Source organism: Parambassis ranga, chromosome 21, assembly GCF_900634625.1.
Source record: "Parambassis ranga chromosome 21, fParRan2.1, whole genome shotgun sequence".
NCBI lineage: Eukaryota > Metazoa > Chordata > Actinopteri > Ambassidae > Parambassis > Parambassis ranga.
The window spans coordinates 21437749-21465053 of NC_041041.1; the positions used below are offsets into that span (position 1 = coordinate 21437749).

The window sequence follows — 27305 nt, forward strand, 5'->3', positions numbered from 1 at the left end:
TTAAAAGGAATGTCCCTACTCCCTCTGCCCTCCTTCAGGGAGGAGGAGAACCTCCAGAGAAACCCAAGGCATCCAATCCAGAAGGTGGAGAGGGGGGAATAAACACTGAGTCTGGCATAGCTCATGATGCAGATTATTAGCTTCATCAAAAACCATCATAATTAATAAATAAGCAGAACTGAATGGGTCAGCGATCACTCTCATCTTGTTAATTTATTTTTTTATATTTTGGAAATAAATGAAAAGAAAATCACCCTTATATGTTTACATCACACAAACTTCAAGGAACTTCAATGTATTTATTCTACAGATTTTAGAGTTACAGTCATCTCTCACACCACTCCGACTTTAACCTCTCTTAAATATAAAAGCCTGGATAGAAATACAGTCACTTATGCAAAATGAATCCCAAAAGAAGCTGCCACTGGAATAAGAACAGGCTGATTCCTCATAGTATGTGTAAAGATGTTATAAGCTGGAAGGAGGGAGGATGTCTGTGAGTGTTTGCCTTTTTTCAAGAAGGGGTCAGAGTTTATGATATGACACATGTGCTTGCTGTCATTGGCTCTGTGATTAAACTGCATCACAGCAGCTTCAGGAACCATAAATCAATCACAAGACATATACAGAAAAATGAAAATAATCATTTGATATTACCGTCAGAACAAACCAACCATGAAAATGGGCTAAGCTGAAATAAACCTCTGTGAATTAAAATGCTTCTGGTCCTGAGTTAAGAATGTGAGGCATTAGTGAATAACTGTCAAACCTGTCCATCATGTTGGACCTGCATCCTTTCTAACTGCATTGAGATTAATGATACAACAGAAACATCAGCGATATGTTTGACCGCTGCTGCTGATGTTCTCCAAAGCATGCTGCATTTAATGTTTTTAGTATCTTTCCTTTTTTACCTTCCAAGCAACAGCCTGTAAAAAAGTAAAAGCAGATGTGATTTTTGTGCCAAGAAAGTAACACATTGATTTTTAGAAAATGACTGACTCTAAGTTAACGCACCCACAATCAATAGTCTACGTAAGAATGCCCTTGATAATAACTGAAATGTAAAGTATGTGTGATCTGTACCAGAAAAGCTAAAACACAACAATGGTTGTTAAAACGTACACAACCCCTTCAGAGGCACAAGGAAAAACTTTAAGTAATTAAACATATGAAAATTAGTTCAGGTAATTTTTCAGTATGTGTTTCCTCCCTTCACTTATTCTGTTTCTCTCAACTTATTAACAACACATGGAATGTAAGGCTGTGATTTGAACATAATATAAACCTGTTTTAAATCATGTATTATTTTAGGAATTCTTTATAATGCCTTATGAGCCCCTATTCAAGGAACTGATATAACTACTAAGGTTTCTATAGATAAATGTACATGTCAACAGTTAGAAAGTAAGCTTAACAAAAACCAAACTTAGTCACAGTTAACATTCATTGGTAAGAGACTAATAAACCTATTGCACTGCAAATTCAAATCAATTGTGTTGATTGTTTTGGTTTTCAATATGTCTTCCACACCTTTTCTTTACTGATACATTCATTGGTCCTCTCTTACTCCATTAGAAAATGCCCCCCTTTTGACCTGCCAGTTGCTCCTCTTTAAATGTACAGTGTCTCTGCATAATGCAGGACTTCACAGACAAAAGGGCTCAGTAACATCTCTGCACTGTACTCTCAGTTGTTTTGGTCATCAAATTTATTTGATCCCAGACCAGCTGTGGAGGTAGGAAGACCAGCCTGACCCCCGAGACCCGGTCCCCTCCTCCTCACCTGCACAGAGAGCCAAAAAATACCTTAGGTTAGAAATTACTGAGGCAATAAGGATGTTATATCCTGTAGCTGTTATATCCATGTAGACCAAACATGTAAATGCACAAATGAACTACAACCACTAAAACGATATTACAGATACAAGCCTTGTGATTAGAAGCTCTTCAGTTAGTGGACAGATTACTGCTTTCCTCCTGCTACAGTGCCTACCTTGTGCGATGGCAGCCAGTTTGCTCTTCTCCTCTGGACTGAGCTGCAGCATGGTGTGAATGACAGGTAGAAGTGCCTGCCTCTCGCTGCCTGACCGCAGAAAGATGAACTGCAGCAGTACGTTCTTCAGATACTCCAGATTGGCCACACTCTTCTCCCTCTCCTGGTTTCGCTCCAGACGACGCACCTCGCTTTTCAACAGCTATGAAGTAGACAACACCAGCAACATTTAATCACTGAAGCTTGCCTTGAAACCTGTATACCATTATTCATTTCTTACTGAGGAATCATTTTGATTAATGTCTAAAGATAATGATAATAATAATAACAGAAATATTTCTAACTTTAAAAAAAATAGTAATTAATAACACATGGTAGAAGTATGTAACTAAACATTAATCAAAACTTTATCAACATCTCGTTTAAAAATCGCTCCATAAATACAATGATAAAGCAGTTCTTAATTATTTGGTGTACACTGTCATTGAATATGGTCGTTATTCGATCAGAAATGCGAGCATTAATCATAATAAGAAAAAGAAATTTTGGAATATGCACAGAGAGCGTCTAACGGCAGCATTAGTTTTGGCCCGCGCTTCTTTCCGTACTTAAACGACTTACGTCACACATAACAAGTATGGCGGCGCCCTCTGTGCCACAGAAGGCCTGCGCTTTGGGAAAGAAGAGTTAAAGGCGATGTATGTGCAGTCAAAGCTAAACTGTCGTAGTTTAAAGGTTTTACATCTTACGCTAAAAATGGGACTACAGCGCCTCCTGTGTGCGGCTTTGCGGTGTTCCACCAGGCAGCATCGACTCGGGGACATACAGCAGAAAATCCGACTCTTTGGTAACACGTGGGTGGCTTTGCTTAAAAGCGGTGTAAAGAGTCAGTGCGGTGCCTCGGGACTGTGCAGCGGTTTATCTGTCTGTACAGGCCGCCAGCTGACACCCCGCCGAGGCCTTTGCAGCTTCGCCAAACCGCCCAGAGATGTCACCTTGTTCGAGCACGACAGGACTCGCTTCTTCCGCCTTCTGTCGCTGTTCTGCGGTGGACAGTTCATCTTCTGGACATACCTGGCTGACTTCGCCTACACCGGACTCAAAGATACCAGTCGCACCTCAGTAAAGGAGAAAGCAAAGGTCCCTACCACCACCAGCAGCAGCAGCACCACCACGGGTCTGGCTGGGATGTGGAGCTTTGACATGAATCTGGGGTCTAGCGCCTGGAGGTACGGCTTTACGCTCGGGTGCCTGGCAATAGGAGCAGGGATAGCCGGGTTCGGGGTTCTGTTTTGCCGGCGCTCTGTTTTCAAGGTGGTTTTACATCAAGGTGGGAAGATGGTGACAGTTTGCACACAGTCGCCCTTGAGACCAGGCCAAGGAAGGAGAATAACAGTCCCACTGTCCCAGGTGGCCTGTCACGCCCACAGACAGGAGTCCCCTTCATACATTCCCCTCAAGATTAAAGGATACAGGTTGTACTTTCTTCTGGACAAAGAGGGGACTGTGAACAACGCCAGGCTGTTTGATGTCACTGTTGGTGCATACCGGCCATTTTAGGCTGTGATACGGACATTATTACTGGACACCACTGGAAACATCTGAGTTGGGACTTGGTTGTCAAACTAATGAGTGTATTTTTGATCTGCACATTTAAATAAAATCGATGGTGTCTCCACACTCTCAAATACAGAGAAATTTCTAATATATGGTTAGAAGCACTGTAAAAGTAAACCAGTCAACATCATGGTGTTCTGTGTATAATTTAGTGTTCATACATACAGTGATCTGCTCCATGAGAATAGCGTTGGTGGCCTCGGTTTCATGCAGTAGGCTGTTCATGTGTTCCATGCTGCGAGTGGCTGTGATCAGCTTTTCACTCAGCTCTTCTTTGGTTGGCGCGACTGTCCATACAAATGGCTCTAGAAACACACATAAAGGTTAGCTCTAGTTCATGCCTCATAATCAGTGTGTTGGCAATAACTGTATATGATTTGTTAGAATAACAAATGTAAACCTCAGTATGTTATTATTCCTGCCTGAAGTAATGACAGTTCTATACTGATGATGGTAAGAGAGACAGAATATAGCAGTTGAGACCTAAGCAAACTGCAATCCAACCTTTAAAAAATGAACATAGGGTCATAAAACGGGTATTTACCCCTGTTTTCTAACGCACCTTGTTTGGGGTCAGGAGATGTGAGGAGCTGCTCCAGAGAGGGTAAAGGTGTGAGAGCAGGGGAGGAGTTCTCGGTCTCAATGGTCTCCATGCCCTCGCCCTCCTCCCGAGCCATAGACTGCAGTTCGCTCAGGGCCATCAGTCCTAATCCTGCTTGGTTCTGATCTGTGTTTCTACGCTGGAGGTCTGATGTAAGGGGCTTCCGGCTGGACTGGACTTGCACTGAGCCTGAATGGGTGGGTAGAAGAACAAGTTTATAATAAATATTTAAATTATATAAAATGACATTCCAATAACTTTAGGATTACATTTAAAAAAAGAAATATAGATTTTCATTTTATTCATTCAGATGAATGAGAGCAATAAAACATTTTCGGAGCTGAAAATAAAAGTTTTTTATGTTTTTGTTTTTTGTGGAAAAACCACCTCTGGATTCTTCATACTTCATACAGTGGTTGTTTGTAAGTGTCCTACTTCATTTGAAACATGAGGGGGCACCAGACAACCTCAGCGTTTACCCAGCTCAGCTGGCATGAGCAGTGTGAAGACTAGAGTGAGAGGGGAAGGATAACACACTGGAGGCAGTGGGTGGACAAACGAAAAGGATTGTGATTGATGAACCCGAACCAGGGGGACAGACCTCTAACCATTCCACTCACATCCTAACATCATGTCTGGGCCCTTCGTTATCATGCAGCCAGCTGGTTAGAGAGCCTGCTACACACCACATCATTTGTTGTCTGTGAATACATTACAGTAAGACTAGTTTTTGTAATCTGATCAGAGTAGTAGAAAGCTTCATTAAGCAAACCTGATTGGGCCAATCAGACAATGGACAATTTAGCCTGTGTTATGTGCTCCATCACTACTTCCTGCTCCTGACAATTCTTATTATAAAGTTTATATTCAGGGATCAATCAAACAGGGAAAGAGATTCAAGATATGGTGTGTCAGACTGAAATTGTCTATGAAGCAATAAAAATGGTAAAAATTAGGATTATGGACATAATACTGGAAACCACAGATTTATACTGTTCACAAACACAAATGGAGAGCTGTATAAGTAGTATTTGTAGTGTGTATTTATGTACTGTTTAAATGTTAAAATGAAAGCACATATTACACCTAACAAGATGACAAATCCATGTTCCGTACCTATTGGTTATTATGACTTATGGTATCCAATAGGGTCAGTAAAACACATCATAACACTGAATCCTTCAACATTTTAGTAGCCATTAAACCCAAATACAGTGGTAAAAGAGGCTCAGAAAAGAGGCCATATATCGAGCTAATCCTGGCATCCATTTGCGAGCCACTAATGATGAGTCTCTCCAGATGCCACAGTGAGCTGTCTGCCACACTGAGAGGCGGGGACAGCTCTGAGGAAACCATGCCAACACCTGGCCAGTCTGACGTGACAGAGAAGACGCACACATACACACTTGGCTTTCCTGGTCATTACTATGTGTGTGTTTGCTGTTTGACTCCAGAGGGCAGCTGTGTGGGAGGTGATGAATGAGCTCTCAGTGCTGTTTTACCGATAAACACACTGATACCCCACTCCACTGTTCTCCTTCTGTAGACCATCATTCCTCACACAGACAGGAAAAGTGAAAAGAAAAGACAAACTTGAGACACTATAAGCTACTTGATGCTTTGATGGATTTCTTTACATGCTACATGTTATTCACACCCTGAATGCTGTGTTATCCAGTGAAGCTGTTTTGTATCATCAGAGTACCTTTACTTATGATAGACATAACATGGCAGACAACACCTAACCTGTAACACTTAGCTATTAAAGAGCTATTAAGAGTCATGTTCATAATCAAATCATCTAGTTGTAGTGGGTCTTAGTATTAAGCAACTACATCCACAGACAAGCAGCAGCAGAACTTTTTTTACTGTGTATAATAATTTGTTTAGCAAAAATGAAACCAAAAAGAAATAAATGTGTTCAACACTGCGTCCTCTCTTACTGCTTCCATAGGATTTAATTAGGTGAGCAGTGCTGCTCATCATCAGTCTTGATGAACTGAGTATCAGCAGGTGTACAGACCTTGTTAAACATTTAATACTTTTCAGTGAGAAAGATTATTCCCAAGTGGAAACATTCAAGACAGCTGTCAAGTCTTCACAGGAGCGGACGTCCCAGCAAATTCAGAGTCTACAGTCCTCACTGAGCATGCTCAGTGTTAATGTGTCAGCACAATTAGAAGAAGACTGAACAAGTACAGTTTGTTTGAAGGGTTACCAGGAGAAAGACTCTTCTGTCTAAAAAGCACATGGAAGCAGGACTGAGGTTCACTAAACTGCATCTGAACAAAGAACAACACTGGTGGAACAATGTCCTGTGGACAGATGAGACCAAAGTGGAGTTGTTTGCAGTTAAGCAGAAACACCTCATACAGACTGTCAAGCTTGTTTTGCAGCCACAGTACCTGGACACCATGCAGTCTTTGAGTGGACCATGAACTCCTCTGTACACCAGAGTATTCTAAAGAAAATATGAAGACATCTGTCTGACAGTTAAGCTTGGGTGAAACCGGGTCATACAACAGAACAATGATCCAAAACAATCTACAATCTACATCAGCATGGCTGAAAAATAAAAGAATTAAAGTTTTGCAATGATTTGGTCCAGATGATGGTCCAGACCTCAAATCAGTTAAAATACTGTGATGGGACCTTAAGAGGACTGTGCATAAGTGAATGTCCAAAAACTCGAACTGAACTGAAAGAATGTTGTAAAGAAGTACCAAAAATTCTTCACAATAATGTGAGAGACTGATGAAGGATCTACAAGCTGTTAAACCACGAGGTAACTTTGTATTACCTACATGTTGTTGTTTTCCTTTTGGCTTCATTTATGCTAAATAAATAATATCATTGTGAAAAAATGTTATATGTTGTCGTTTGTCTGAGGTGTATATGCCTAACATTAAGACTTTCAAAAACTTTTAAACAGGACTGTTTAAATTCCAGATGCTTACTGTTCTGGCTCTGCAGGTTGAAGAGCTGCTCCTCAACACGGGTCAGCTGGCCCTGCACTGTCTCCACAGTGGCCCGGTGGTCGTCCTGCAGCTTCCTCAGTTGCTCCCTGTAGGTCTGCCGCTGGGCCTCAACTTGAGAGGACAGGTCCGCCTGAGCTTGGGACAGGTCTGAGCGCAGGGTCACATTCTCTGACTGCAATGACAAAAGCCTGGTGGTGGAGACAGAGAAAGCACACAGTCTGATGAAGAGACAACATCAGAAGCGTGAGAAACATGTTAATAACGTGGTGCTACAAAATAATTGAACAAAAACTGTGATTCACCTCTCACGGAGCTCGGCCTCCTTGCTGATTGTTTCCTGGAGGATTTTATTGTGTCTCTCTAAGAGAGTGTCGTGTTCAGCCTGGAGCTGCTGCAGCTCTGCTGTGCTGCTTTGGAGATTCTGCTGAGTCTCCACCAACTTGGTCCTCAGCTGTTCTACCTGTGAGGACAACTGTTCCCTGCAAGACATGCCAGACACTCACTTTGGGGCACATATGAGGACTTAGACTGCCTGGGTCTGGATGCTGCACCCTTGAATGTGAACACCACCAAATTGGTGCTAGAAGTCTGTCTGTTAACCTTTCATTTCAAACCCAGTGAGCTAGAGAACCGGACCAACACAGCAGTTATATCACTGTTTAACGGAGGTTATATCATATAACATGCAGGGAAAAGCCTTTTGTCATTTGCTGAGCATACCTCTCTTGTTTGCCAGAGTCTCCTTCACACTGGGAAACAGTTTTGCTCTTCTGCTGTTTGAGTACATTGTGCACTCGTACTTTATAACTCTCAAACTCGCCTGTTGTTGCCAAAAGTTCAGCCTGGAATCAACACACACACACACACACACACGTAACATAAAATATCATAACACAACATCTATTGTTTCAAAAAAATGTAGATACAACTCTTAAAAACGGACGATTCTTTAAGAACATTTTATTTCTTGTCGTAGAAGTTTAGTAAAGTAAAGTAAGTAAAGTAATCTTTGCCATGATGAATAATATTCTTTGATGACTGCTGCTCACATAGCTCACATAGGCAAGCATCACCAGGTAAAGGACTCCGGTGATTAAAACTTTAATATACATTTTAACAGGAAAACACACCCATCTCAAACATTCTTGTGTTTCAGCTTGCACGTGCATATTATAATTATAGATTTAGGTGATTTTTCTACTGAATGTGCATTTCTGTTCTTTCCAACACTCTTTATGGGCAAAAAAAGTCTAATCAGCAGAGTCAACCAACTTAATGATTAGCTGGACTTGCAGAATTGCTGGATTAAAAAGCTGTTGAGTTCCTGTAAGAAGTATGAATCTGCCATTTGGCTGAAATCCTCCACTAACTGGACAGCAGTCTGTTTTAACCCTTGCTCTGGGGGAAAAGTTGCAGCTATATGGTGTAATCGTTTTAATACCAAAAGAGACTGTCTTAATTTCTAAATAAATAATACATCAATTTTAGTTATAATTGTAGTTCCGCTCATATCAGAGTATACTAAATACATTGGTCCTTTTGGGTACATAAGACAGGCAATTACCAATTGTTACCTAGGGCACTAATATATGACAATCACACATTTTAAAGATTTAATGATTAACCAAAAATAATAGTAGGATTAATAATGAAAAGGTTCATTAGTCTCAGCCTTATTTAACACCCTTCAAGTACTGAGCATAAACTGGGGCTGCCTGATTTCATCAGTCAGATGTGACTCAGATACATAGCAACAGCACCTTGAAGGTTACTGCTCATGTGCCCTTAAGCAATACATTCTGGTGGAGTACTAAGTGTGTGTGTGTAAGAAGGTGTTCAAAATAGAGAAACATTGAGTGTGTACCTTAGCAGTGTCTCTCTCTTGCTGCAGACTGTGTATGCGTTGCTGCAGGGAGCTGCTGCTTCTTTGCTGCTGCTCCAGAGCAGACCTCAGCTGCTCCTGCAAACGATGGCACTCGCCTGTCAGCTCACACACCTCAATCTAGATGCACAGAACACGCAGGAATTTTAGAAAAATCGTGAGATGCCAAATGCAATATTTTATCTAAAGGTATGGACTGGTTTGCTGGAGTTTTCTACCTTAGCGCTTTCTAGATGCTGCTGATTAGCCTCCAGCTCTCCTTTTAGAGAGGCCTGCAGCACCATGAGGTCCCCTTCCTACACATATGCATGCATACACAAACATCATGAAAAATGAAATGCATACACTTGTTTACACAAACACATTAACACACACAAATGATTAACTATTCCCGCAATCATGCCCACATGTGGTTGCATAACACTTCTCACATTCATCATGCAGCAATGTTACACACAGTAATTCTTTGGGACACACGTACAGACACATAGATCCACACACAGACCTGTTTTTTGGCATCAGCCAAGTCCTTCTTGGTCTTCATCAGCAGCTGCTTCATCTTAGAGGTCTTCTCCTCCCCCTGGTCCAGCTGGGACTTCAAAGCCTCTGGAGACAGACACGCATGAAGAGACACATGAACATGCTCACAAACAGAAAGCTTGTTTTTTTTTTTTTTTTTTTAATTTAAATTAAATTAAAAAGTGAATTTTTGATCTAAGGACATTTTCCAATATAGAGTATTTACTATTGAGAACTTACTATCATCTAGCCAAAATCCCATTTCATTAACAACCAGAAGTTCATGCAGCATTTTTGTGCAAATAGGAACATGAAATCCATACCAATTTCGTGTTTGAGTGTTTCTTCCTTCTGACTGAGTGTGTTTATCTGGGTTTTTAACTCCTCAGCATACTCCTCTCTTTCTGAGAGTTTGGTGTTGAGTTCTTTCACCAGACGTTCGTAGTCAGCCATCTCCATGTCCAGCAGAGAACTCTGCTGCGCTTCCTGCGGGCACAGTCACCACACATTTTGTTGAAAAGGAACAAAACGAATATCTCTCAGGTGACTTATTTTGAACTTTTTAAGGTAGACATTTAAAAATTCCTGCTAAGCACAGACATACAACAGACTGCATGTCCTTAAGAAATCTGCATATGTGTAACTGGTGTAACCTTTAGATTTACACTGTGGCTGCACAGTAGGTGTGATGTGAGCAGCAGATCATCAGCAAAAGACAGCGCTCATCCAACTGCTCAGGCACACCAGCTGGTCAAACATGTTTTGAGAGAACACACAATGACACACAATGACTTCAAATGTGATGTAAATAAAATTGTGTGTAAAAATGTGCTGCAGAATTTTTTTTTCACCAAAGGTAGTGCATAACAAAAATGCACATCCTGTGCCTTTGAACTAATTTTTGCTATGAGGTCAATTTATAAGCAAACTGTAAGGTTTTGTTTAATGTGTATTTTATCTTTCCACTTCTTTGTATCTCTAAAATATATCATTCAAAACGGTGATCTTGTCAGACTGTTCCACAAAGTGGACATAGGACAGGGTAAGAGCTAAGGGCAGCTTTCATGTATACTGCTGTACTATGTGGGTCTCCACTAATGGAAAAGTAACAGCAGCTCCTGCACCGTGGGCTAGAACTGCTCTCTGTGAGGCGCTGTTGTAGCTGCAGGCCGGCCATCACCAGCTCAGTCGCTTGACCGGATAGGCCCTCTGAGACGCTCGAGAGTCTGAGAGACACTTTGTGTGTTTTATTCGTGGTGTGTGTGTATACCTTGCGTAGCTGCTCCAGCTCCTGGGCAGTCTGCTGAGACTGCTGCTGCTGCTTGCGGAGCTGAGCTGTCAGCTCTTCCACCTCCTTTGTAGCACATGACAATTCCTGGAGAGACACACAGACACATGCATACAGAGGGCTTTTCTTTTAGCTGTAAGAGCCACATCTACATAGTTTACATTCTATATTGTAAAGAGAATGATTTGTTCCATGAAGATACTTCTACTTAAATAATACAGGGAACATAGGTCGCAGCGACTTCTGGTCAGCAGAGAAACCTTAAAAGCAAAATATCCACCTTGAGCTTTTGTTCTTTCATTGCTTTCTCAGCCAGCAGCTCTCTGTCCAAACTCGCCGTCTGCCTCTGCAGCTCTTGGTTCTTGGCCTCAAGTTGCCTCACTGTGCTCCTCAGGGTCTCCATACCGGTCAGGATGTCCTCTTTTTCACTGCTCAGTGTCTCTATCTACAAAAGAATTATTATGTTAGTGTCACCTCATGCATATAGAGTTTGAGACAAACTTCTTTTCTTAATGTTCTGTTTAACAAAGTAAAGAAATGTGAACGCTAACTTTTGTACCATAGTATTGTTTAACCTCAAGGATCTATTCTACTCAATGTCTACTCAATTTAACTTCATTCTGCAGAGTTCGACTGAGTGCCATTAAATTAAATTAGAAGGATGTTAAGCACGCCTTTAAAAACCATTCATGCACATCTGACAGCAGCAGACTCTGTGGGCTTTCTTTGCAAGGAACACTGAGCCACCAGCAACTGCAGAAAGCTACCCCCCCCCCCCCCCCCCCCCCCCCCCATCGTCTGTCAACCAAACACTGAAACTATGATTGGTGAACAGAGATGTCCAGGCGTCCTCCCCGACTACTTCCAGTCAGCACGCACCCCCTGAGAACCATGAGCACACACAAGAATAAACCTGTGATTCAGAAAAAGCACTGGCACACAGCAGATGGAGGCTATACCTCGCTCCATTTACCTGCTTCTTGCTCTCTCACTGGAAAGAGACAGTTATGAGCTTGGGAAAAGGAGTGTATACATATATATATATATATATATATATATATACAATTTCTCCCTAGCTCACCCAGTCCCATCTGATGGGGCTGCCTGTGCTGTCAGATATAGCTGGGTGACATGCTGTGGGCTAAAATGTTCCCTCTAAATCACATGGAAACTGAGTTATGCGATAAGTATTGCAGAGATGCATTGGTGGACAAAGTGCCATTGCTTAGATTTACTGGAGGGTGAGGGTGGTTTGTGTGTCTGTTAGTGAGAGTGTATGATTGAGTGTGTATTTGTTTTTACCTGTGTGACAGCACTGCTGAGTCGTTTGGTCAGCTCAGCAATCTGTCTCTCTGCCGCCTCCACCTTCTCTCTCTCTTTATCCAGTTGCTCTGTCTGCCGGTCGTAATCTATCTGCAGGTTCTACACACACACACGCACGCTTTCAATATTCATTACTGGAAACCGGCTGAACAGCTCAGTGAAGGTAAACACTATGCATCTCAAATATTGGCTGAATTTACATTTTAGCATGGGACAAAATGCTCATTAGACACAACAGAGTGGTTTCTTCTTTAATGGAGACACAGTCATAAAGCACAGTGCAGTCTGGGGGCTGTTTAAGGAGACCACTGGGAGTAATGTTACGCACAGCGTCTGTTTTCAAGAAAGTCTTCTTCCAATTGCCAATTAGCAACATACTATATTAGGAACACTTGGCACTAATCAAATGTTTAATCAAACCTTAAGTTAAATTATGTAGCTGATTTGAAGTAAAACTAATGGTTTAACTGTCCATCAGCTGGAATAACATCTGATATACCAAGATACATAATGAGCAATGGAGGAAAGGCAGAACAAGATAAAAATATAGCAGTAGCACTATAGCAGCACATGCAAGAAAATCTGTAGTACACACGAGAAATAATATATAATATATACAAAACAAAGCATGTTTAGAGCTGATAACTTGAATGTTGACTAAAGTATGCACCCAGTGTGAATCTGAGATCAACTGAAAGAACGGTATAAAAGTGTAACAGTCACATCTTTTTAGGACTTAGATATAATACAATATAAATATATACAAACAATTGTAAGTATTGTACTGTTACGGTGTGTTCCGTTTAAACATGGAGGACAGAATGTCTATTTTTCCAGTAGGAATTTTCCATTATTTCTTTATTATGAAAGATGGCTCACACAGCAGTCCTCTCTATAGCTTCACTTAGACACTGCCCACCTTCTATCAGCATGCACTAAATACCCCATAATGCATTGTTGTTAACAGGTTACCAACAAACTCATGGTTTCCTGACTTAAACTGGATCTCTTTCTGATCAACTAAATTTCAAACTGAATGTGTTACACTACCTGGTGTCTCGGTCAGAAACTACAGGTTGGATTACAGTTACCTTGTAGCCTTCTGCACCATGGATGATATCCTTCATGGAATTGTTTACTCTCTCCCTTTCTGCTTTCAAGGTTTCTACTTCCTCCTTTAGGGTTATAACCTGGAAGGAAAGAAAGAAACTGTGTTATTAGCCACGTGCTGTAACTAACAGCAGATGAATGAAAGGGAATCTCTGTGTATCTACTGTGCTCAAGATGTTGGATTAATGATATTTCGCAGTTCTGATATTTACCTCTTTCTTACTGATGCCCAGCTCCTTCTTTGCTTTGACAGCAACAGCCTTGATTTTATTCATCTTGTCATCCTTTTCTTTGTGTTCTTTCTCCAAGAGTTCTGAGGGGACATAAGGGTACATAACACAACTTGCTTAAAAATTCAATCTACACACTGATATACACTTTACATAATAGTAAAAAATGACAGTCATGTCCAAACCTATTTTCTTTGCGAGTTCACTGGAGGCATTTTCCTCAGAGGAAGCAGACTGAATGGTCGACTGCTGAGACTACAGAGAAACACCCCAAATTACTTATCGACGTGTTACTGTTGTTGTTTTGTTTAGCACTACTATCATATGCAACCCTATTGCTATAACTGATAGAAAACAGGCACTCACCTGGACAGCAGCCATTTCACTCCTCATCTGTAAAATAAGGCTCTCCTGGTCCGTCAGCTGGTCTCTCAACTCTCTGCACTCTTTTTCCATGTTCTGCACCTTGCTCCCCTCCTCCTCCTCATCTTTAGTCATGAGAGAAATCTGAGCCAGTAGTTTCTGGTTCTCTTCACTAATCTTCTCATTAACTGACTTCATGTCCTGCAGGTCTCTCTGCAGCCCCTCAGCATCCTTCACTACTTCCTCCATGTTTGTTCTTAACATGTTTTTCTCCTGTTCCAGGTCTTTGATGTGAGCCTGGAACTCCTGTTGCACTTCCTCTAACTTTCTCTCTGCCTGTGTTTCTTCAAGGCTACTCCTCAACAACAGGTTTCTCTCCTTCTCCAGCTCTTCAATGCGTGTTTGGAGATCTTTGATATCTTCTGTTGATTTTTTTAATTCTTCAGACCGAACTTCCTCCAGTCCTCTCATAGAAGCACAGGCCTGTTCTGCCTGCTCGGTAAGTGAATTCACCTTTGCTTCTAGCTCTTGCTTTTCAGACATCTCCTGCTCCAGCTGAGTCTCCATAGTTGCCAGTTTAGAGCTCAAAAGCTCCATGTCTTCCTGGGCCTTAGAAAGACCAGAGAAGGCTGCGTTCAGTTTCTCTTGGAGCTCTGCCTTTTCTGAGGAGAGCTCCTTCACAGTCAGTTCTAAATCAGAAACCATCTTCTCACATTGTCCCAACTCCTCCTTCAAACGTCTCTCTATCTTTTCTCTTTCCTCCTTTATATGTTGAACTTCATTTTCTGTTTCTAATTTCAAGCTCCTTAACTCCTTCTCCCTTTTGTCTCTCAGCAAAAGTGCCTCTCTGTCTTTCTCCTCCAGCAGATTCCCAAGTTCTCTTGCGTTCTCATCAGTCAGCTTGTGCACCTCCTCTTCTCTGAGCTTCAGAAGAGTTTGTATTTTGTCTCTCTCTTCAGTCAGTGTGGTGACCATTTCTTTCAGATCTTGAGTCATGTTCTCCTTCATACCCAGCTGGGAAAGAATCTCTTCATTATGCCTGGTCAGATCCACCACAGACTGTTCAAGGTCACAGGATGGGAGTTCCTGGATGTCAAGCTTCAGCTTCAGGCCTTCCACAGTCTCCATCAGAGTGTTTTTCTCCTCTGTAGCCTCCCTCATCTTTGTTAACAGTTCATCCCGCTCCTTGCTGAGCTGTTCGAGCTTGTCCTGGAGGTCTTGTACAGCCTTGGTTCCCTGTTCCTTCATGGCTTTGTGCAGTAAGACACCATCATTTGGCTTCTCTCCCAGTTCTGTCTCCACACATTGAAGTATGTCTCTCATGTGCGGACACTCAGCTAGTGCAGAGTCCTGCTCTCCAGTCAAGGCCTCACATTGACTCCTCAGGTTCTGGTCCAAATTCTGCTCCTCTTCAGGATTCAGGGAGTCCTGGTCTTGGGCTGGACTGGTGACCAGCTGTTTAGATTCTTCAGGGACCTCTTGTTGGTCAGGATCCAGAGTAATTAAAGGTTCGGCAGGGTTATGGTTGTCCTTGGTCATCTGCAGCTCATTGATTTTAAACTCCAGCTCTTCTCTCTCCATCTGGAACTCTTCTTTGGCCCTCTCCAGCTCTGCCTCAAGCTCACCTTTCACATTGCTGAGCAGAGTGAGCTCATCTTGTAACATGGTGTTCTGGGCTTGAAGGTCATCCAGTGAAACTCTCAATCTGCTGGTCTCACTCTCCTCTCCATCATTATGGCTGGAGTCTCCCTGACTACAAGCAGACAGTTCCAGCATTTTGGCAATGCCTGAACCACGGGCAGGTTCCTCATCTTCCTCCTGCACGTCTTGGAGGAAACTATCTGAAAAAAGGGTAATGTTAGTTCAGAAACTGTCATTTCAAAGTGAATTGAACTAAAATGCTGTTGTACCTTTTAGAGCAAGCTGCTCAGTCAGCTCCTCGTGGAGCAACAAGAGGCGCTCCCTCTCAATCTCATAGTCCTCCTCCAGAGTTCTCATTTCTTCCTCATGCTGCAGACCCCTCTGAGCCAGCTCCTCCTTCAGGTTCTCCACCTCCTGCTGGGCCTTGGTTAGCTCTCTTTGGTGGCTCTCCTCTAGCTCAGCAGCCTCCTGGGAGTTTCGCTCTTTTATCATTTTTAATTCAGCTCGAAGGCTTTCCAGGTGTGCTTCTAGGCTACGATGGACTTCTTCCGCTTTCTCTTTTGCAGTGGCATTCTCTGCTTGGTGTGCTCTTTCTCGTTCACTCTCCCTCTCTCTGTCTTGTTCTTCTCGCTCTTGCAATAATTTCTGGAAGTGGGCCACATCTTCCTGGTGTCTGCTATTGGATTCCTCAATTTTGCTCTCCAGGGTTTTGATCTTCTTTTGGTAGTCATCTATCACATGCTCATGCTCAGTCTGCAGCGCCGCTTGATCATTCTGAACAAAATATCAGATATGTAGTTACGACAATCTGATATTAAACATTAAACATGCATCTGGAATAACTATGTTGTATTTCACCTTTGCTTGTTGCTTAATCTTCTCTAGATCTTTACGGGTCAGTGCAAGACTTTGCTGAGTTTCTGCCTTCTCCAGCAGCAATGCATCCATTTTCTCAGTTAGCTCCTGTTGCACACAAACCAACATGTTTTACATGAGGCGATATGAAAATGAAGTGCAGCATGAAAACAGAGGGACTCAAACCTGTACAAACCTGTATCAAAGAAGAGTCGTCTGAACTGCTGTTACTGGATTGCTGTTTTAGAGATTCAACTTCTTTTTCCAAATCTGTAAAGGCAAAAACATGCACATCAAAAACGTTTAACCATTTACACAAATATAAGCTTTAATAACATTTATAGCTACCTGCATAGCTTGTCTTCAGCTTCTGGAGGGCAGCCATCTGCTTTTTGGCAAACTTGATGAGGTCATCTTTGGACAGCATGTCCAGCTGAGAGCAGGGAATAAAGTAAAAATATAGCAGAAAGTTGCTATATTAAAAACAGAACAACTCTAACAAGATCATGCATAGGAGAGACGTTTCTGAGTGATATCCTGAGCTGCAAGGTTTAAAATCTAAATGATCCTAAGGCTCACGTTACCTTTGACTTGGGTCCACCTGCTCCAGCTGGTGATGGAGTCACTGACTCAGTTCCAGTTCCACCAGGGTCCTTTGAACAGTGGAAGAACAGAGGATGTTGACTGTACAGGTTCTTGCACCTCTTTGCCAAACAGATGCGGCTGATAATATTCCAGAGTGGCAGCTGTTGCTCTGATTATTTGCCAAAGTGTAAAACTGACAGAGCACATTTTAACATGTTCGGATTTATTACAACCCATTTTTCGGCGTTATCAGCGTGGTGTTTTTCCTGGTTCAGCTCATGCGTCTTTCTTACATTTAATACAATGGTACTATCGCTTGCTTCCAACGGTGCTCACTGTAAACATCTATTTCAAAGTAGCAATTAACAACACGACAGAGGACTGTAAAGGCTAACTTGAAGATGCAATACTGAGTTCTGGCAGACAGGCTAAAGCTAACGACGCTGAACACTTACCTCCATCTCAGTCGATTTAGATACTTATCAGTCGTCTCTCAAGCACGGAGAGAAAGTAGGTAATTTAACTCGAGAGTCAAATCAATATCTAAGATTATTTCCGATCCCTCCGCGATTTAAAACGAGAATATTTCCTCTGTTTTGGTTTTGAGATAACAAGCTAAAGGTCTCGCTTGCTTCCGCAATCGTCAGCCATGTGACGTTCTCTAAGTTACGTCACAGCTTCACTTACCCCACGCCCCCAAGATAAAATATCAACATACCCAAAATTTTAAGTTTAAATGTGACAAGATAATTATATCTTTGATAATTTGGATAGGGTTTTTTTTATCAAGACGTGAAACATGTTACTAAAAGTCTGGATATATAAGTGTCCTCATTATTTTAATAATAATTAATCAAGAGTGATTGCCATTGTCAAGGAATTACATTTTAATCTCATTGCCAAAGTACAGTACATTCATATCTATTTACTGTGCAATAGGAATAAGCAGCGAACAGTATAATCAAGTCAGAAAATGCTGCACTCCTTCCATACCTGAGCCTAAAACCTGTTACATCACTGTGCCCATGAGGCCATCCGTGCTCATCCTAAAGCTGTCTGCATGCTGCTACAATGATGTTGTTTTGGGGACTGTTGTAGAGAGGTTGGTGGTTTCTGCCCTCTTGCTGACTTCAGGGCTGTCATGAACACAGCGAAGAGCTGAGCTGAGCTTCTGTATTCCCATCACGTGAGGTCCAGTTTATCTGTTGAATATGGAGAGCGTCTGTTTTGACACGAGTGATAGAAGCACTGACGGAGGCAACTTAGCGAGATGCCTCTCATCCTGACAAGTCTGGGATGCTCTGGACAGAGGGGCAGAGACTCTGCCAACTCCCTGTCTCATCTGGAAGGGACCCATCTTTGCTTCCAACCCGCCTGGGTCAAATACACCCATCCATCACGGCCCCTCCCTTGTTTTCTCCCAGGGCATGGAGCAGTATTTTGCTGCCATTTTTCTCCCCCCACTCGTGGCCGTCAGTCAGGAACGGCTTTGCAGTAATATAACTGACACTGGCTGGCGTTCAGGGAGTAATGAATGACCTGGTTGGGTCTATCAGGAGGAGCAACAGACGCTCCTTCATGCTTCTGTCTTTCTTTTATTTCCATCGCTCTCTCACTTTTTTCTTTTGTCACAGCAACCACATTTCAAACTAGCGTGGAAAGCTACATTCATCTCTCTCTGCCTCCTCTCTTTGATTTAAACATTTGGGTAGGAAAGACTTTTTATACTTTGAAGTGGAAAAACTGACTTTGCAAATGTATAAATTGCTAATAATTTTCACACCTATCCTAACAAAATCAGTCAGTGTCGTTTAAGAAGAGGACAACACAGTCATCCTTTTTTCTCCACCTGCTCCTCCACTCCACTGCACTCAAGCTCCTACCCAATCAGGAAAAGGTGACTTTTAAGGGGTGGGGTGGTTATGTCACGGACTCCCACAGAGTGATTGAAGCCTCTCACTGGGGGCCCTTCAGAAGCCTTGGAAAGAGAGTTGTTGATTATCTCTGGGAAAAACAACAATTTCACTGTAAGAACACTGTGATTTTAATTTAAGCTTAAATAACCCCAAACAACAGGGACAGCTGATTAATAATAATCAATGTGTATAGGTGAATTTAAGACGTTATAGCTTCAAGGATGTGACTCCACAAGCTCCTTTCTAATGCCCTCAATCTTTGAACACTAGTCCCTCTATTAGCAGTGCTCATTCATTCCCACCTGCCTCCTTGAATTTGCATTTATCTGAAACACGAAGACCGTCACCTTTACTAAGGGTTTATTTTGCACATTGCATTGTGTCCTGTTTTTGTTTCCTTGCTGACATTTTACCTCAGCAGACTGGCAGAACCATTAATAGGGTTGACATTTTAACATATAGCTTTGACATTTTAATGTATTAATGTGGGAACTGAACCTCTCAGATTGTTCTTTTCACTACAGACCCGGAGAGTGCAGGGTTTCTAATAAATGACCGAAGCTTAGTCGACTGAAAGATGACAGAATATGCCATTACGTCCTGTGCAGCTGTTAATAAGGTTGGCTCTTTACACAACAGGTTAGTTAATTCTGTGTGTCATAACAGACAAGGAGGCAATCTGTCAGTGCCTGGGTGTCATTACTCAACTATACATGCTGTAAATGGGAGATTAATACACTTTCTACTTTTATGAACATTCAGAAACAAATCGTGCATGAATTGATGTTGAAGGCCAAACCACCACTGCAATTCAACAGCTCATTATGATTTTTTTTTATTATTATTTTGAAAGATTTTTTTTTACAGAAGTGCAGATGCTGTGTAGGCACCTAATGTTACTGGCTTTATGTCAAGGGTTAGAGGCAAAACATCCCAAGAAAATGCCATTATCTTTCTTAAATATCTTCTTACTATTATGAATAAATATAATTTTTAATCTTATATCAACATTATCAAAACATTTTCTCCTATTATCATTTTTTTCTAAGATTTGTTTTGTCATTTATTCTCTTATCCTTGTATCTACAGTTTTATCCAGTAGATCCAGTGATCCCCAATGATCTGAATCTCAGGTTGTGTGAAGACCAAAGAAAACAGGTGAGCATAGCTTGTGTTAAGCCTTTTTTTATTAAATAAAATAGCCTGACTTTATTTTTGTCTTTTTTAAGTTTAATGTCTAGTAAATGTCTGCCCTTGTTTCTGTGGAGTGGAGGGATGGAGGGATGGAGTGATTAGGATGAGAGAGCAGTATTCTCTTCCATGCCCATAGGCTGTCAGGGGTTTTGTATATAAATAGTTTGGTGGCTCAGCAGGAGAACAGCACTTCATCAAGGACCACGGGCACAACCTGCATCCGTCTGCACTTAGACTAGCACCCAGCCTTGATTACAACCGTTTTCCTCTCTTCCTCCTCCTCCTCCTCCTCTCAAATTGCTGTCCCTCCGAGTGCTTACTCCACATTTTAAACATCCTGTACAGATGCTGTCTCCTCTTCCCAAAAACATAGTTTCAACCAGGTCATTTTTTTCACCAAGTTTGATTTCATCATAGCTGAAACTCTAATGCTGGATTTAGCCACCTGTATGCAAAGGATGCCGTCATCCACCTCCAAAGCTCTGATGTGTCGCCTGTCTTCTGTAGGAATTTTGCCAAGCAGTCAGGACCAGTTCTAAACACTAATACAGGCCAGCTGTTGCAGAATTGCAAACAGTTTTCTTAAACCATCAGTGTAAACGTAATTTTTCATTGTCAGCGTGTTGCACATTACTCCGTTGTGCAGTCACCACGGGCTGCCTCACTAGGCTGAGTGAGGCAGCCCTGAAACGCCAGTCCTGCTTAATGGATGATCCTTTTAAAAACACAAGCACACTGCAAATACAAAGCACACACACACACACACACGTACAACGGTCAGTGTTGATTTCATTATCAGCAGTGGGGATACAGCACAGCAGCTGATGGTTCCAGAGTGATGAGGCATCTGGATTCTCCAGTGACAGCCGTTTACTAAGTGTGACTGAAATACTGCCTCCTCCCTCGCTCCATCTCCCTCTCATGCTTCTTTTCCCTCCATCTTTTTCGCTCTCTGCTGCTTCTTGTCATTCACCATCAGTCTGGAGGAGCTGTGGCCTGTAACCATCGGCCAGCAGCTATGTGCATGTGTGTGTGTCGAGGAAGACTCTTAACCTTACATTGCATATATTTTATCTGTACTGTTCAATTTCAATCAAAGCTAATGGAAGCGCTGGCCAATCTTCAGCTCAGCTCTCACACAGACACACACAAGTACAGCTCTGCATGCATTCAATGTGTGTGAAGTCCAAGCTCAGCATCCACAGTTATCTGTAGCCCCTACATCAAAATAGCTATTCAGCAGGGAGACAGTGACTTCATCATTTTACTGCTGTAAACCATTTAGTTTGATCAAGATTTAAGAGTGTTTCACACACTCACTGTTGCATACAGAGCGGACACAGTGTGGGTGAGTATGACCTGAGACATGCCTTACTCAGAATGAATATTGATGTGAACATTGCTCCAACATGTGTCACTTTGCCTCAGTTGAAACTCAGTGCATGCTCTGATGAACACTGTCATAAAAATCTGCTGCTCCATCTCCAAAAACATCATTTGTCTTTATATTGATATGGACACTGCTGAGTACCCAAACTAACCAAACATAGTGATGCCACCATGATACATGGACATGCTGCATGGTCCACTGTTTGAAAAAGACTGAAAAAGAACAGAGGATACTAACCTTTGAACATGACTGTCTAAGGAATACATATTTTTTTGTCCAAATTATGTTACTGAATAATTTTAAATTAAATTAAATTAAATTCATTAAGAAACCTTTATTAGTCCCACAATGGGGAAATTGCTTAAGGCAGCCCAGCAAAGAGCTCCATACACCAGTGAGTACACTGGAGGCTATGCAGGTAAAGTGCCTTGCCCAAGGACACACAACAGTGACTAGGAGTTGGGATTGAACCACCAACCTTCTGGTTATTGGACAACCCTGCTATAACCCTGCTATACCACTGAGCCACTGCTGCCCAATACCTTCATATCACTTTTCCCCCTATGCTACTTAGCAGTTTTTTCTGTACTATTAGTTTTAATATTGCTAATTTTTAGCCCTGCAAAATCATTGCTTTGTTATGTGAAATGCAGAGGCCTGACTCAGCATTAGCACACAGTTATTTAATATTACTCCTATGTGAGCCAGTTCTTAGCATGTCTTGGTCTCATGATGAGAGTCCTGCCTTCTCTGTAGCTCAGCTGTATTTAGCAATATCCTCAGAGCTGCTCATACTTTTTTTCCATCAGTTTAGCAGCATCAGTCCCTGTCAGAAAACTGGCTCTGAATGGTAAGCACTCCATTAGTGGAATTACGAGTGCTGCAGAGTGCTGCCGTTCGAGGCGAATTAACGAGACAAGTAAAGGAATTCCAATTGGTTATTCATTAGTTATGATATGTGCAGGAAACCCAGACACAAGCTTTACAATGTATCTGTGGTGTACAATAAAGTAATGTAAAGTATATATTGCAACCATTCACGTGAATAGGAGCATATCATTAGAAACAGTTGCGTTGTGGTAAACGTCCCAGGCGTTGATATTTACAGTGACTGCTGATGGTGTGAAGTGCAGCAGTTTGTGTTAATGTTAATGAGGTCAAAGGCCATGCAAGTGGTAAGTGATAAGTGGCTCAGCTCATCCTTCAGGCCATGGACAAGCATTCCTGTCAGACCCTGCAGCCACATACACTGGATAAATAAAACCAAAGGCTGTGGCCAGTCACTCCCTGTAACCCTGTTCATTACTCACCCAGGCTGCTCCTTTAACACCTTTGTGTTTTTTGGTGCTTGTATGAGCATCAGATACACAATTTCTGGGGAATTCTTATTTATTTATCTGTCAGAGCATCCCTCTTGTGTGTATACTGATCAAGATGAACTGTTGTGCGCAGGCCAAATTTAATCCAGCGAGACCCAGACATCAATAATATATTAGTGGAGCAGTTAGCAGCCTAAAGATATCAGTATCGATCTTCTATTTAGATTCAGCTTGTTTGGACCAGGAGACAAATAGCCTCTCGGCCTCTGCTGAAGAACCCATTTCATTTTGCAGAAAGAGATACTTTATACTGCATCTGCCTCTCTGCTCTGATGTCACAAACTGTCTACTGTACTCATTTAATATCATTGTTTTTAACACATGGAAAGGCCTCAGTGAGGACTCTGAAGTGTGCATGTTGAGACCTGTTGACCATTGTAGGTGTCAAAACGTCACAGTTAGGACTTTTGCATCACAATGATGGACTGTGCATTCTCCACATCTGTGAGTATGGCTTCCTTCCTATTTTAAGAAGGGGTCAATCAATACACCCTCTTGCTCCTGTTTTCTTTTATACTTGTTTTGTGTCAAATAAATCAATGCAGAGGAATCGTTTTAATAGACTGAAAGGGCTGCAAACCCTGTCTGATCAAGGCTGCATGCTAATTGTGGCATTTATTACACATTCTTTTTGTGTATCAGGTCCTTCTTTTTGAGCATTTGCTCAATATATCTTTTTGTTTTTTTTATCAATAAATGTCAACCAAGATTTCAGTATTCTCCACATAATTATTTTATTCATGCCCAAATACATAAGATGCTTTCTAAAACTAAGGACTACAGCATATTTTGATATTTTGTGCCTTGAGCTAAATGCTAACATCAGCAGACTAATACCTTCACAAAGACAGTGCTTACTAAGCAGCATTAATCTTTATCATGTTGGTCATTAAACCTTGTGCAAGAGGAGAGGGATCCATGCACAGTGTGTGGATACAATCAGCCAGTTTGGTTATACTTACAGTGTCAGAGCAGTTTTCACCTAACAGCAATAACTAATGTGTTCAGTTTTCCATTTTGCCTCTCAGGAGAAAAGGTCTGTTTGCATCATGAGTCACTTATGTTGTTTGTCCAATACTTGGGTCAGAAGCAGGATTTTGTTTAAGCTAATTAGCTGTAAGCTGACACCGGATATGTTTGCCTCCAGCAGGATACATTTTTGTCATGTTATCACCAGGCATTAAAGAAATTCTAATCAATATTCATTCCCTGTGCAGCAGATGTCCATAAACAACGTGCCCTCAGGCTAAGGTGTCAGCTTAACACACAATTTATTTTGCAATTTTGATTGGCTTTATATCAAAGCAGGATCGGCTCTGCATTATTGAGTGTGGCTAAAGAACGTAATATATAAGAGGGGGGGCAAACACCAGCCTGTCATCTGCAGGACAATATAACATGAGCTTGATATGTAAGTCCTTGAAAAAGGAACCTGCACCTTGTGGCGTCAAAACCCCAGACTCCACTATGCTAGCATGCTACCCAGGATAGTTCCATTACCATTTATGACTAACTATCATGGGACCAAAAAAAAGGAAATAATAAAAAAAAACTATAAATGTGTTTCTTTTTTTAAATCTTTGTGAAGATGTGTTGACACATGATGTGACTTTGGTATTTAGTCAATACTATCTTGGATTTTTGGACCCATATTTGTATCCAACAATATTTTTCAGCACTAAGAGTTGCAGCTTGAGTGAGGTGCTCATACATCCAAATGGAGTTGCAAATGGAGATTGTCCTGGACAATGAGCAATGGACTGTATTGCTCAGCTGGGAACAGCTAGTTCCAGGATTTGCTTGAAGAAGTAGGTATGTGATCTGGCCTATAGGAACACCCTAGAATTCCCCAGCATGAAGTAGTAACTAAACTAAAAATAACCCTGAGCTTCACCTTTATCTTGTGGGTAACCAATAAGAAAGAAAGTTCATAAGCACAACATTCAAATCAAACTATCTAAACCACTTGAAGGGATGTAGTTACCACTATATGTGTAGTATGGAAATGTATACTTCAGACTTAGTGATGGACATACAAAGGGTTCTCTGCATCATGAGGCATTTATTCTAGGTCAGCCGTTGTATCTAGAGCAGACAGTCCTTTTGAAACGAGGTTTTGCCTGTGTCACTCAGAAACTGTTGTTTTCCAGGCTTCATCACCGTCTTCAGGGCTTTATCCATTTAGCTGTCCGCTCTCACAGCCTCAAACCAAAAACCACCTCTATAATGACGCAGATGGTGCACTTAACTTACTTTAGAATTCCAACACAGAGACAGACAGAAGAGAGGGCAGTTCATCTGTATCAGAAAACAGACGTCTCAGTACAGAACAATATTTACAATGAATAGACAGTAAAGAAAATGCAAGCATGTGATTTCAATTTTATTGATCTCCATTTAAGGGTCATTCCTCAGCATTAAGAAAGGGTGTCCCAATCCCTAAGAGGAAAAATAAATCGATAAATGGGTTAGCTCATGTTATATTTAATTATCTTTCCCCATTCAGAACAGAGAATCCAATTATCATCTGCTGCTTCCTGTACAGAGTGAAGAGAGACATGAATCACAGCTGTGGTAGAGCAGTGAAGGTACACAACAGTTGTTTGTGTACATCTGCATGTGTCCAAGCATTCTGCTTCAGCTGGTGTTACTGTCAGTTTCATTTAAACAATATCAAAGACATAAGGATGACAGCCGTACAGCTGCAGTGACAGTAAACACCAGAAAGATTACAGTGACATATTAAAGGGACACATAAATATTCACCAGCTGAATGCACCTTCATGGCCATTTGAGTTGAATATCCAAGAAATGTAAAGGGAATTTCATATATTTCATATGTTTCTGTTTATTATATGACCCTTATAATCTCTTTTAACCAAAGGAAAGAGGGAATGGGCTTCAGCATCCACATAAGGACTAAACGTTAGGATTTCAGCTTCATTGATTTAGACATTACATTTTGCAATCACCCTCTGCTGAGAAGTGCATTGAATCAATGCAGTGACCCTGTAATATGTAATGTCAACGTCAGTATTTTAAACTCAGACAGTGAATGTTCCTTCAATTGGGATTACTGCTTTCATTCTGGTTGGCCAGAGTAACTCTGCTACTTTATGCTCATGAGTGCTAAAACCTGCTTTTCTTCTCTGCATGTGACGACAAATATCTCAAAATTCTGCAAACCTTTTATAGTTTTTGTTTTCAAAAGCCTTTCTCAAGGTGTTTACAGACACCCAGAGCCTGAACCCCCTTAAGAGCAACAGTGGCAAGAAAAAACTCCCTTTAACAGGAAGAGACCTTGAACAGGATCCGACTCATGAGGAGAACCTTCCTGCTGACAGTCAGCCGGGTAGAGGAGAAGAAGAGGGAGGCAGGACAGAGAGGATGAAGGAGAGAGAGAGAGGAGCAAACATGGAAAGCCAGGCTAACTTTTTGTACTGTCCCTCATTTGAATCCAAGGGTACAAAGGTTCCCATGACCTACATTTATGTTAAGGGTTGCACAAAACATGACACACTCAATTCACAAATAATTCATCCTCCCTCTGTTTTTTTTCCAGTATTTAGATGGCCAAACTAACCACTCTCTCCCATTATGTAAAATGGTCACAATAATATTGATTATTTTGTGCACATGAGCACAAATCAGCCATTTTAGGAGCCATGTTGGGAGGTACCATCACCCATTAGTCCCAGGTTCAGTGCTTCATCATTCATCTATCAGTTCCATCTTAATTTCCACTCTTAGGCATCAGGTTAGGCATTAGAACACCACTGGTTAAGGTTAGGTGTAAGGTTGTAGGTTGTTATGCTGGCTGTCACTGAAATGACTGGTGTCTGTCTGCACAAAATTGTCAATGAATATATGTCCATACTACACTGAAAAGAAATTTGACTATTTTACATTGTGGAAAAAAATTGGATTTTTCTATTCTTTCAGAAAACCTTCTCTCCTGGAAACATAGCAGTATATGATCTTATACATTAAGGCTTCTATAGAGCATTGCAAGAAGCTCTATGTCTTCAGAGCCTCAGGTTACACTTAAACAATTTTTTATCTCTGTAAGCTTATTTTCTAGCTAGCTATCTATTTATAGAAACTGTGAGCTTTGCTTATGTACCATAATTAGGTTCTGTTGTGCCACTGGACACACTTTCTCTTGTTAATTAATCAATTATTAATTGATTAATTAATAAGTAATGTGTCTCCTCAATTAGTGATTACTTCAGGGACCATGATAATCAGCCAGACCTAATATGCTGTGTGCTGTTCATGTGCATGGGTTGTAGCCATTACGGTTGATTTGATACACACACACCCACACACACACACACACACACACACACACACGTCCACAAACAGAGAGGACAGCCAATATCCACAGTCAAACACAGCCATTCCTCTTGATTCATGAGAGATGTAAAACCGGACGAAAT

At 41.4% G+C, this 27305-nt stretch overlaps 2 protein-coding genes across 2 annotated transcripts; one reads left to right on the forward strand and one right to left on the reverse strand.

Moving 5' to 3' along the window:
* Positions 1 to 279: 279 nt before the first annotated feature.
* gcc2 (GRIP and coiled-coil domain containing 2) lies at positions 280 to 17624 on the reverse strand. Its single transcript, XM_028393143.1, has 24 exons — positions 17443 to 17624; positions 16987 to 17055; positions 16751 to 16835; positions 16599 to 16672; positions 16406 to 16510; positions 15817 to 16321; positions 13910 to 15747; positions 13729 to 13798; positions 13526 to 13626; positions 13295 to 13393; positions 12183 to 12302; positions 11161 to 11325; positions 10863 to 10967; positions 9916 to 10078; positions 9579 to 9679; positions 9292 to 9369; positions 9056 to 9193; positions 7912 to 8033; positions 7494 to 7670; positions 7171 to 7379; positions 4175 to 4402; positions 3778 to 3917; positions 1996 to 2197; positions 280 to 1785 (listed from the first exon to the last, which is right to left on the reverse strand). Exons 1-24 carry the CDS (start codon positions 17446 to 17448, stop codon positions 1712 to 1714), a joined length of 4974 nt encoding a protein of 1657 aa, XP_028248944.1. The 5' UTR covers positions 17449 to 17624; the 3' UTR covers positions 280 to 1711.
* Positions 2612 to 3700, forward strand: tmem223 (transmembrane protein 223). The gene has a single exon (XM_028393144.1). The coding sequence runs from the start codon at positions 2692 to 2694 to the stop codon at positions 3553 to 3555; it is 864 nt and encodes a 287-aa protein (XP_028248945.1). The 5' UTR covers positions 2612 to 2691; the 3' UTR covers positions 3556 to 3700.
* Positions 17625 to 27305: the final 9681 nt, after the last annotated feature.